This window comes from Monomorium pharaonis, chromosome 8 (genome assembly GCF_013373865.1).
Source record: "Monomorium pharaonis isolate MP-MQ-018 chromosome 8, ASM1337386v2, whole genome shotgun sequence".
In the NCBI taxonomy this organism is placed as follows: Eukaryota; Metazoa; Arthropoda; class Insecta; order Hymenoptera; family Formicidae; genus Monomorium; species Monomorium pharaonis.
Genome location: NC_050474.1, coordinates 17,253,951 through 17,267,348, shown reverse-complemented (window position 1 = coordinate 17,267,348; position 13,398 = coordinate 17,253,951). Strand labels below are relative to the sequence as shown.

General features: G+C 29.7%; 1 protein-coding gene and 1 long non-coding RNA gene across 5 annotated transcripts in view; one reads left to right on the top strand and one right to left on the bottom strand.

Annotated features, from left to right (window-relative positions):
- Nucleotides 1-10,135, top strand: part of LOC105831999 (max-binding protein MNT) — a 44,025-nt gene extending 33,890 nt beyond the window's left edge. For all 4 annotated transcript variants that reach the window (XM_036290533.1, XM_036290532.1, XM_036290531.1 and 1 more), the window contains 3 exons: nucleotides 363-855; nucleotides 1,300-1,437; nucleotides 4,994-10,135. In XM_036290533.1, coding sequence (XP_036146426.1) covers nucleotides 363-855; nucleotides 1,300-1,437; nucleotides 4,994-5,400 — 1,038 coding nt within the window. In that variant the 3' untranslated portion in view covers nucleotides 5,401-10,135. The remainder of the gene's footprint in view (nucleotides 1-362; nucleotides 856-1,299; nucleotides 1,438-4,993) is intronic.
- LOC114254227 lies at nucleotides 4,276-5,018 on the bottom strand. The gene is made up of 2 exons (XR_003625582.1): nucleotides 4,929-5,018; nucleotides 4,276-4,827 (listed from the first exon to the last, which is right to left on the bottom strand). It is a non-coding gene; the product is annotated as an uncharacterized LOC114254227 (long non-coding RNA).
- Nucleotides 10,136-13,398: the final 3,263 nt, after the last annotated feature.

Here is a 13,398-nt window from a genome sequence, read left to right as displayed (position 1 = left end):
AGATCCAATATTTCGGATCAAATAGCTCAATTTTGTTTTGGATTTGAGTAAAACAGAGATTTTAAGTTGGTAATTACGAATCTAAGTCGAAATTTTCGAATTTAAGATGAGGAGTACTCAGGGTAACAACTGATATTTCGAATCAGCTATTTCAAAAATCTCTAGAGCATAAATTTCATTCAAATTAAAGAAAATTTTACATTTTGGTCCGTTATTTTGAATTTCAACATTTTTACTAGAGATCTATAATCAGCAAAAAATCTTTAGTAAGACATAAATAAGATGCTTATTATTCTTAGAAAAAAATCAAACGCAATTGACATGCTGAAGGTAGATAAATCATTTTTTTGTTTTTGTTTCAGGAAAAGGTTACTACGTCGCCCACCACAAGTATAGTGCAACAGCCGCATCAACTGCACTTGCCGATCGGCACCCAAGTGTTAAATAGTCAGGGTATTGCAACCATCGTACCAGCCCTGCAACACATCGGGCCAGGACTCAGGGTAATACCAGGTGATACGCGGCAACTTTTGGTCACTCATACTACTGGCAACAATGAGTCCAGGCCTCTAACGTTGGCGGTGCAGAATTCTTCGGATCAGTCCAGGCCGCCGCTGATCGCCGTGCAATCAAACACTGGAAACGAATCAAGGCCCGTTGCTCTGGTCGTTCACTCGTCTACCGCCAATGACAGAGTGACGTTTGTGCACTCTAATCTGTCCAACAATGACAGGCCTTTGGCTCTAGCCGTGCAGTCGTCTGCGAATGACGTTAGACCCGTCACTTTCGTACACTCGGGGAACGAGGGTCGATCATTGGTCCTCGCTACACATTCACCAGCGCTGAATGTATCGAGTGAGTATACGCTTTTATAAAGAGATTTATTGATAACTCTAGAATACTACATTAGATGAATTTTCATTTAAGTATTAATTCAGGTTTAGTGACAATTTTTGCTATTAAAATTTTGATAGCTCAAAATAATATTTAATAAGATTTCGTTTATATTAAAATATTAGGTTAATAATTTTAACACCTCTCTTGTAATCTACAAAGTTGAAAAATGTATAAAAGCAGAAAAATGTATATAAGCAGTGTTTGTAAGAAAAATATGAGTCTTCCAATGTAATATAATATTAACATAAACGACCCGTGATCTCGCAAAAATCTACTCATAATATTTTGTTAGAACATACAGCTCGAATATCTTATAAGATGATTTTGTAAAGTAATTTCTGCGAGGCACAGGATATAAGTAAACTTTTACAATTTCTTAAATAAAATGTTTCGTCATTGTAGATGCCCAGACGAGAATAAGAACAGGAGATGCGCAGAACACGCATAAGATGGTCGGTGGCGTAACACTCGTTGGTGGTAATGGCTCAGAATTGGCTAGACTTCCTGGTGGCGCCGAACTGAACATACTTCCAGCAAATGGTGTGTATGACAACGCAATGTGTAAAGGGAGATTGAAGCTAGTTGATTAACCCTTTAGTTTTTTATTTTTATAGAATCAAAAGATTTATTGAAAAAGCAAATTATATTTTGGTTACTAAATGCAAAATATTTAATAATATTTTAATAAGTAAAATCAAGTCTTATATGCAACTTCGGCTCTCGATAAATTGATTGTAGAACATTGTTTGGTTAAGAAATAATATATATAAATAGGATATTAATATATATTTCAACATATTGTTATTTATTTTTACATAATTAATTTTCTTTATGAAAATTGAAATAAAGCTTACTTATATAGCTTACTTATAGTTAATTATTTTTTATTATAACATAAATTTTTTTAAACCTAATTTAATTTTTTCTAATAAAATCGCTAAAATTAATTATAAATTAGGTATATCTAAGACAAAAAATATTATAAAATTTCTGATCACTATTAGGACTAATTATTACATGTATCTTGTAATCGCAGGATAAGATTATATCCCCCTCATAAGTCCATTTTTTAAATTTGTGGTATGCAAATAATAAGATAGATAGAAATGAATTACATAAATATATTAAATAAGATTTACTTTTACTATCTAAACAGACATTAAACATTCATGCAACTGCATAGTAATTTAAGAACAAAAAAGATGTAAGACTAAATGTGTTTACTTACGATTTTTTTATAATGCTTTGTAGATCTTGAACAATAATCTATGTCAAAATACTTTGAATAGTAGTATTTGCTGCATGTACAAACACAATTATAGCATCCCTAATATTTTATTTATATATTAAATATATGTTAACATAGATCCAATTAGTCAATTTATCACTGTAGTCAACTAGCTTTCTCCTCTACTAGTTCTATTACCATTTACATTCGAAAGAGTGATCCCAAAAATTGCCTGTTTTGTCACCCTTGAATTCAGACTTAAATTTGGTGCTAAAAGATGGCTTATCGTGAGACATTAATCCTCTACAATTTTTTAATTGAGCCCACTTTATTGCAGAGATATGAGGGGTCAAAAGTAAATTATAATTTTGCATATTTAGTTTTATTGTCACATATTATCACATTTTAATTTTATTTTTAAACATTTTTAGTAATAAATGTTTATATAAGTTAAGCGTCTATTTAATTTATTGTCAGTACTAAAAAAAATATCTATGATATACCAAATTAACAATATTAGAGGGACAACTTAATTCTCGTCCTTTTTATAAAATATATACATAAACCACTTATTCCGAAAAAAGTCATGGGTCATCTTACCTAAACTGTAAGAGAATGATGATCATAGTATATTTATTTAAAAAATAGAAAAGAAACTAAAAGATATAATCACACATTACAATTTACATACCTTTGTTATGTGTCTAAAGTTAATAACAACTCAACTATAATTTATTCGATGTTGTGGCAATTTTTAATAAACATAAAATACTTTGTAGGCAGTCAAAAGTAAAAACGTAATATAATTATATATTCGACGTTATGGCAATTTTTAATGAACACATAAAAACTTTGCGGACAATCAAAAGTAAAAACGTGATATAATTATATGTTCGACGTTGTGGCAATTTTTCTTTAAAAGTGAGTTGTGAAAGATGTTTATGTTGCAATATTTTGATAATATAAAATTTTTATTAAATATTTTCTCTTTGATGTCGATAGTGTTATATGTTGTTTTAAACTTCAATAAAGTAACATACTAAACGCTATTAAAAAATAATAAAAGAAAGTATGATATTATAATATCCACAATATCATTATTTCGAGTAGTATACGCACATAAACTACAATAAATATCGATTATCTTTTAAAATAATTACAAAAATATATTATTTAGTAATTATATTGGAGAAATTATAGCTATTGGCCATCTTCTCCGTATGGCTATATACCCTAATTTATCATAATTTGCGTGAAAGATTAAAAGCCTACCCTCAGTTGATGCGTAATGATAACTTTGAGCTCATATCTCAACAATAAGAAGTGGGCTCAATTTGAAAATCTCAAAGGATTAATGTCTTGTGATAAATTATCATTTAGCATCAAATTTAAGCTTGAATTCAAGGGTGACGAAATTCAAGGGAGGCGATTTTTTGTCTGTTTTTAGGGTCACTCTTTGTCCCAAGGCACTGAAGTTTCAAAAGCCTATAAACCCGAACAAAAATTTTTATACCCTTTTTTGTATATTGCTTTCAATAAATATTATATATTTATATATTGCATATTTATATATTATATATTATTTATGCATTACTATATTTTTAAAATAAATTTTGGTTAAAATGGTTTTACTAATTTAACCCTCCACAGACCAGTCAAAGTCATTTGAGAGACTCCAGACTCCAGAGACAATTTTTCCATTTTATCAATTCTGCCTCAAAGTTAAATATGTATAAAACACAATAAAAAAACGTTTCGGATCATATAATTATTTAATTCTATTCTTAAATGTTAAAAAAGATGCCAGAATTCTTTCAAATTTTTCAGATTCCAAAAAATCCTTTGAAAAATACAACACTGTCAATAATACAGTTCATCTTTGCGTTATAAAGGGTTGAAATATAAAAAACAATGTATGTATCATAATAATGCTTTTAGTTTACTTTACAAGTTTACAAAATATTTGTTGTTATCACTATTAGAAACATTTGATATCTCGACCGTAAAGTATGATTCTAGAATTTATATAGAGCGATAGCAGATGTTAAAAGCATCATTTTTCTCTTAATTTTTACCTAAAATTGTTGTCGAAGACAAGAAATGAATTAAATGTTGCTAATAGGGTAATAATATTAATATCTTTTTTTTAATTTTGCGAGTATGATGTCTTCTAAATTATTTTAAATGTTTATTTCTAGCTTCCTGATATTCTTCTTCTGATATTTGTCCTAGATATTATATCACATATTTATTTATGTCTCTGTTATATACTTAACGAAAGAAGCAAGAATGTGCAATTTCTTTTTTTGTTGAATTTAAAGTTAATATTTTAGACATTTATAATAAAAATAAGATATGAAACTTTTTTGTAAACCTATGAATATAAGGACTTGTCGAATCAAAAGTAATAAAGCATATTAGAAATAAATATCTAAATTATCATAAAACATATCAATGCTTATTTTGACTGAAATTTGTTACTTTTGTAAATTGTATCTAAATGAAAGAAAAACAGATATTATTTATCTTAATACGTATCATTTTATATCTTAAAATGGTTAGAAATATATCCTAAAAAATCCACTGAAAACTCGATAGCAGAAGGAATAAGAAAATTGTTAGACTATTGTTTATTTTCAATATGTTTTTAAATAGAAAAAGAAAGGATCTCGATGTTGTTGATTTTATAATCCTTCAGTATACTGCAATACAATTATTATAAATAAATATCGTTATTTGATGATTGAAAAAATGAGATCTTAGTCAGCTAAGATTTAGCATCAATGTATCTTATTATAAATACCGCTATATGTCGTGACACTGTGTGGCAGAGAAAAACTTAATGTCCTCGTTATTTTCTGATTACAGGATTGACTTTAAGTCATGGAGTGTCACTTCAAACTACCGCGGGCAAGCCAGCCTCGACAATGATGCAGAACTCTCCGTCCACAGAGAGTATAGCTCACATCGTCGGCCAGCATGCGCCTCTTTCCGGTCTGACACCGATTGTTACACCAATGACTGTTGTGTCTCAAGGTAACCAGGTAACTGCTCATATCTTGGCGCCATCAAGTCTCGCGGGGAAGATGATCACCACTCCGATTCTCAAGTCTGTGGGACAAATGCCGCTTGTGAACGCTCAGTATCTTAACACCACGACTTTAGTGAAACCGGTCGTCGTGGTGAGCTCACCGTCAACATCGGCAGTGTCCTCGACGACGGCAGCGACGACTTCCAATACGCAACCTTCTTCGACCTCAAATTCGACCGTCTGACAGAATCAAGGGAAGGCAAAATTAATCTGATCGCGCTGGAATATCAAAATACAGTTTGCTGGTGTTTCGAGTAAATCTTTACATTTGTTCGAAGTAAATTTGTCTTTTATTATCTATTGGAATTGCCTAGATATGTTAGTGATGAGTTATCGAACGATTTAAGTTCGAAACATCTTATGACAGGCAGCAGATATCGTTGAAAGAATCTTACGCGAGAAAAATTTTCGTCTATTGCACCATTTCTAACATTAAAGTGGTCTTGCATTTTGAAATTTTGTTTGTGTTCTATAAGGACTAACATTTTTTAAAATACGAGCTCTTCCGCAATGTGAATCGACTGAAAAAAGTGAGAAAAAGTCCTTGCTCAATATGTACGATATAAATTGTGCACAATTGATTGATTGATTTTATTAAGGAAGAATAGTTTGTCACGTAAATTAAACACAAAGTTTAAATAATTAATTTATGACAATAGCCCAAGCGTCAAGAATGAAAAAGCTTTTGTGTTAGCATGTTAACAAATTAATGCTTTTAAAATTTTTAAGACTTTTGGTCTTGTAAGCTATTCGGATCATTGTTTTGTCATATTCTCGATTGGGAATTCTTTCGTTGGTGCTTACCTTGAAAAGTAATTTTTTTAAGTTGTTTTATGTTTGCTTTGCGTGAGTCCTGAATATTATGGTCTAAGAATGAAATAAAAGAAAGCTTGACTTGCAATAGAACAAATTTTTGCATAACTTTTAAATTGCTTGACTATGTTTTGTGAGGCCCATAAATTGACAAGTTTCAGTATGTCTTATTACTGTTGAAAAAGTATCACGAGAAATGATAATGATTGTCTACTTAGAATGATATTAAATTAAAGTAAAGCTTTACAAATAACATGGAATGGATTTCATTGTTCAGTGAATGGAGGTCGAAAAATTGAAAATTATAATGAGTTCTATATTTCAACTAAAACGGCTGTGGAGAACGGATATTGAACTCTATAAGAGGGTCTGTCTGTCTCATTTCGACAATTCAATCGCAAGATGGATTAAATCTTGTTAAATTGATAATAAAAGTTATTTGCAATGGCAACAAATGATGTAGGTTTGTAATGATACATATTAAGTATTTATTCCTTTATATTTATTATATGTTTATATGCGTATTATACAAATGGCTATCGCGCTTCTTACAAATCACATAATTGCAATGCGCTATGACCATACTAATTTCTTTATGTTTAAAAATTTTGTCACATGAAAGGATTCAGAAGTATATATTTTAAGTCGTCGTCATCATTGTCATTTCGTGAATACGTGCACATTGTTTCATGTGCAACGCTCCATGCTTTTATAAATATGTTCATTTCTGTATAATGCGATCTTTTTGCATAATAACCGAACGTGGCTGGAATAGAATAGAAAGGAACCGATAATGCTCACAATTGTTTTTGAAAAGTTCGAACGATTGCACGCATTTATCGAGATGTCTATCACGCTATTTTTCATTATTTTCTGTGTGTACGAGAATCGTCCGATAAATAAGATGCAAATCAAAATTGTACAAATAAAAAATTTTGATATCTATAACCTACTTGTTTGGCTCGATACGATTTATTGGAGAGTGGGGAAGAAATAACAAATGATGAATTGTTTTATTGGAAAATATTTCACATTTAAATTTCGATGTTATTTTAATCTGTATCTTATTTCATTCGTCGAGCTATTTCTTGTACGTTCGCTCCTATTGTAAACTCGTATTGTATGCTTCTGTTTGGTATCTTAGTGATGAGATCGTCAACAGTGACCACCAGAACAACGAATTCGGAATTTCAGATACAGTGTTTTTTATGTGAGACCACCATGTTGCAATTCTCAATGCATGGTGTTTACGATCGAAATACCTTTTCGACGTGACTCAATGCGTAATGTATCACTATTTACTGTTTCTTTGCACGTGCAATTGTTAACGGTCTCTCTCCTCCTTTTGGATACCAGTTTATGCGTATTATTAGTGCTGCTAATCCTTACATATCTGCGTAACACACAAACAACACTTGCTTTTGTATTCTTTAAATTATTTAATTGCAAATATTTAATTGATATCATTAGCGGTTTGAGTTAAGGATATAAATGCGTGCCTTAACACCTGGCTAACAAAATCACATAAATCATCCCGATTGATGATATTGTTCAATATTTTAAGGCAGACAGATACTTTGCTAACTCGATGAGAAATTCAATGTAAGACAAATTTTTTTATGCTGTTTTATGCTGTAAATTACTCTATGTTAATCAATCTGTACAGATTTTTTTTTCAAATCTTAAGTCGTTATACTGTACTGTAAGTACATGAATCTCCCGAGTTTTCGTTTAATCTCGATGTCACTGGCGTCTCAATAGAAAATGGGAGAAGTTAATCAGTTGAATTTTATGTGTTTAATAAAAATTAATTGTATCACACAATGCGTCTCGGTGTTCAGGACGTAACGGAAAAATTCAATTTGCAATAATGACCAAGAAACTGGGCGGAAGCTTGGTTCGAGCTAAATCTATTGCATCAATCGCTGAATAATCATTAATTGACTGTTTAAGAAAAAAAATTAAAATAACAAGACTTTATAATGATAAATTGCAAATTAATTTATTTTTAAATCCAATTTTCCTGGATTTAATTGAAATATCACTTTTTTATTTGAAAATGTAATTAAATAGAATTATTTTTATTTATTTATTGACTGGTTTAACTTTTTATTCTCGTTAACTGATGTGGTGATCCGACCCTACTAGTGAGAGAAGAGTTCTGTTGAATTATTTTTGATGCAGATACTTTTATTCAACGAAATCGAGTTGTGCAAATAATTGTACCGCATGCCCTGACACACACACACACACACACACACACACACATACACATACATACATACACACATACACACACACGAGACTCGAAGTTCTGAGCGGGACTGGACAGAAAAAGGTAAAAAAAAAAAAGAAGAGCGATACTTCGCCGTCAGCCGTTTATTAACCGCGACTGAAACTTCTGTTGGTTAATTATTTAAGCGATGTAATAGCCTCATGTAAATAATAATTTCGTTAGCTGAGATAACCAAACACGGGTCGAGGCGAAAGGTTTGCGCGATAGGGAAAAAACTAAAGATAGTATAGCACTGAGCACTCAAGCTAAACGAATGATGTGAACAATGTGATATAAGCGATAAATGAAAGATTAATTAGCACAGTAGCGTTTAAGGAGAAAAAAATCAACTATTAAATCGTTTACGGTGTAGATAGACGCTGGTAATTATCATTTTACTAATATCCTTAAAAAAAGAGGGAATGTCAAAAAATTGAATTGTACATAGCAAATACGAGAAAAAACAGCAAGATGGGTGATTGAGAAGAAAAAAGAGGGGGAATTGTAAGATATTGTATAAATATATTGAATATGAGAAAGAGGGAAGAGACGGAAGGAAAAAGCGAGAACGAACTAATACAACGTGATGGACGTGATGCCGGATGTAATGCTCGTGTCAGTGATGAAAACCACATAATAGAGTTTATGAACTGTATTTGAATGGCAACGTGGAGAATAAGTGTGCGTGAGAATACATGTTCACAGAAAAATTTTAATATTAAGTTGACAATCAAAATTGTTTCGCACATAAGCAAGAGTGTAAAATTTTCTTTAAAGAATTTAATAATCTTAAACGTAATTTGCTTACATGAAATTTTGTATAATTTCAACGAGAAAAATATATTTATCTTTATTCAATAATTTTCATGAATTGAGAAGGAAAAAATATTGTATAGAAAGTGACGAATATCTTCGAACTGAGAATTAAAATTTTTTAATATTATTATCAAAATTATTTTACTCTTTAAATATTATAAGTATTATAATATTAAAATAAAATAGAATATTTTGTTGAAATTTGAGCTTATCAAATTTTTTAAGAAGGATTTTATATTCTTACAAGCAGGGAAAAATTTTGAGAGATTCTGAATAACAAAAGGTAGTGATAAAATAAAAATTAAGAATTACAAAATTGCGATTAAGGCCAATATTCATAATCAAGTCTTATGTCTGAGATCATCTTAAGTACTTGAGCTCGTCAACCAATCAGAGCATTTTAAGACATTACTTGAGACATTTTTGAAATAAGATTTGAATACCGGTCTAAGACTTTGTTGTTTAATTATAAATGTTTAAGTATTTGTGTGTCTTAGACACTTTTTACATAAACATTTACATATTTATAATTAAAAAATAAAGCTTCTTAATCGCATTTTTTTAAATTCTTGTATCATTTTCAAATAATTCAAATAATTGATTGAATTTTCTCCCATTTGTTACCGAATATCATGTAAACAACACAATGATTGTTGATTTGACATTAATTTTTTGTCTGTTGGAAGACTGTGTGTGTGAAAAAAATGTGTAGTAAAAGAAAACGTTATTATTGTTGTAGTCTATATCGAATTTTGTTATATGCCTCTCGACTAATGTGAGAAACGACGATACGTCTTATGACGCGATTTGTTGTATGTAAGAAGAGAGTAACGTGGAGCAAAATAAATGAATGCTATGTGTGCGAGTGAAGGAAAGCGTGAGAGAACGGATGGCAAGCGTCGTCGAAGAGATAATCGTTCTCTTTGTGACATTTTTTGTTAAAGAAAAAAATACGAGAAGGAAAAGTGTGCGATGAAATTCAATACAGTCTATTACAATAAAGATTAAAATGTGAGTGTGACGGTTGCCCAATTTTCCTTGCAGTTGTTTAGTATCCGCGCTGATTCGAGACTCTTGGCTCGATCGATGTCCGCATAACCGCATAGCAATCAAATTAATCATACATTTGTTCTGCATCCTGCGAATTTTTTCAAGTAAATTTCAGAAAAAGATTGGTCTTTATAATTATATAAATGGCTATAAATTATATCTGATGATTATATATAAAATATGTTTATATAAAATGTGTGATTATGTATAAAATATATTTATATATGTTTTCTTTTTCTTGTATAATCTTTGTTCGTGTATATAAGAAAAATAATTAGAAGAAAAATTTTCATATTGTTTTTATTTAAATTGAAGTTTGAGAGAAAATATGAAAAGTATGAGAAAAAATTGTTTATGTTTAATTACATATGATAATGTATAAAATTACATGTACACACATATGCATACGTATATATATAGATAATTTATTAACGTATATATATATATATATATACGTTATATATATGTATATATAAATTTTATATATATATAATTATCTATGGAATATTATATAATCGCAATTTTACTTTTTGTAAAAAAAACAATGCAAGAGTTTATTAATTTCTTATTATTTTTTTCTATATACAGGGTGTCCCAAAACATGTGGGTCAACAATCGTAAAAAGGTAGAAGAGATCGAGATGAACATAAAAGTCCAATATTGTCTTTGGTTATATACGTCCACCAATAATCGAGGTATTAATTTTTCAAATTATGCGAATGAGAGCGCGTCGATCCGCTCGAGCCATAACACGGAAGAAAAAACCTATCGTGAATGTATGATAAGCTTTCATTAATTTACTGTTCATAATTATGATAGAAATTAATTAGATTAGTTGCAGATTCCATACGTTAATATCTCGATTATTGATGGACCTAACCCAAGACAATAGTGGACTTTGATGTTCATCTCGATCCCTTCTACCTTTTTACGAGCGTTGACCCACATGTTTTAGGACACCCTGTATATGAAGATTATACAAGAGAAGGAAAACATATTTGAACTTATATTTTATATATAATTATATACATATAATTATATCCAGTCTGGAAATTTATTATCTGAATGTATGATATTGAGTTTATTTTATGTTACAAAATTAAATATAATTTTTTTAGAGAAACCTTGATTGGAAATGAAAATTCTTACCAGTAATAAATTTTCATTAAACTTGTGAAACAAACTTGTGTTCAAACGGACAAAAACTCACTAGCCTGTTAATAAAAGATTGCAAAATGTATTCCAATAAAATTATAGCAAAGCTTTGATTTTATTTTATGTCTATTTTTATTCATATATAAATGTAAAAATGTACTTAAAAGATAAAATTGTGGTACTAAGATTAAATAAACAAAATAATCTTATATGCAATCACACACGAAACTAATTGTCCGAACACAAGATATCACGTATCGAACACTATTGATAGAACTAACAAGAGTTTTTATTTCAATTTTGTTTTAAAAATTACAATATTGGATAAATTTGTATAGCATGAAATAAATTTTCATATGCTGTACCTGGACAATTGATTTCAGAACGGTATATTTATTATATATACGATGACGATTATACGTGGACTATTTCTTTTCGGGGTTTTTTTTTTATGATTCCAAGGCTTCATCTTATTGTGAGCATGTTCGAAGGCTTTTATTAAAACGCTCTTGAAATCGAGTATTTGAAAAAAATTACGTTAACTGTATGTAGAACATCTCTAACGAAAATTTTCTTGGAATATTATGTATATTTTTTTCAGAATTCTATATATTAAATTATAAAATTTTTGTATTATTTTATCTTTTTAAAAAATTTTGCAAATTTTTTAGTATAAATCCGAACTTTTTCAGAACGATCATAATTGAGAAAATTATGTTTTTTAGAATTCTTTATATATAAGTAAATTTAAAGTTTGATTTAAAAATTGAAAAGTTTATCAAATTTTAATATATTTTAAGATTTCTCATTTCATAACTTCCGAAAAAAACTTAATTTGATTTTTAAAAATTTAAGAAATTTTTTTGAATCGTCATAAATTCAAGATATATATATGAAAAATTCTTAAAAATATGAGAATTTTTTTCACCAGAGATAGTGAAAGACCTTTTAATAAATATGAAGGATCAGGTCGAGAGTATCGAGCCCGGCGGAACAGTCGTACGCTTCTACCACGCATACGAGATAGATGATTATCGAGAGATTTTAAAGAAAGAAATTCGTAATAGTGATCTACACCTCGAATCGTGGGTGAGCGATCGCATGAGATTTGGTGCGGAGAGCCGATTTTTTTTTAGACCGCGCGATCGCACCCGCATGCCAGTCGAGCGAAAGCGAAGATCGTCCTCGAAGGCAGATAGAGTCGAGTGCGAAAATCAAAATCGGATCTGCCTTTTCTAATGATTAGTGTTTAGAGATTAAAGGCACATTCAGATGCGATGCCGGGGCGAACATTCTATCACGTCGGTCCATTGATTCCTCGCGAGAATCGGGCACGAGGAATCGTTCTAAATGAATTATCGGAAATTATATTATCATTTAAAATTGGAACACATGCAATCTCAGATTCGAAAAAAGTTTTTTTTTATTTGTATTCTAGTAAATTTTTAATACAAAATTGTTCTTTCCATATATGGTTTAATATGCAAATTTAAAATATGTAACTAAGCAACTCTGACGATAGTGCAAAGAAATTGTGTTTGAAAACAATTAATTAATGGTAATTACTTTCAATCACAATTTCTGAACTTTTTTTTATTATGTCATCAATTTAAGTTTAATATTTATAATTAAATATATTTTGATAGTATATTAAATTACGACTGAAGCTAATTATAAATAGTTACTTTCAGACATAATTTATTTACTGTTAGATAGATCTATTTAATTATATAAATATTAAACTTGAGAGAGAGAGAGAGAGAGAGAGAGAGAGAGAGAGAGTAGCAAGCTGAAGCTTTTTAGCAAACCTTTCTTCTACAGCTTTGCTGTATCAATTAATTTACTTTTCTTTATATCGCATATCTTTACTTTTACTGTATTTATAATCTAAAACTATACTTATATAATTTTACATTTAATAGAGACAATTTCGTGGAAAGGATAATTTTATGGAAGGGTGGTATGCATTTTTTGAAATGATAGACATTTTGAGTTACTTACAAATTACCTTAAGTTACATACTTTTATAGAGATTGCCAAATCATTCGAAGCATGATCCGAAATCGAATATCG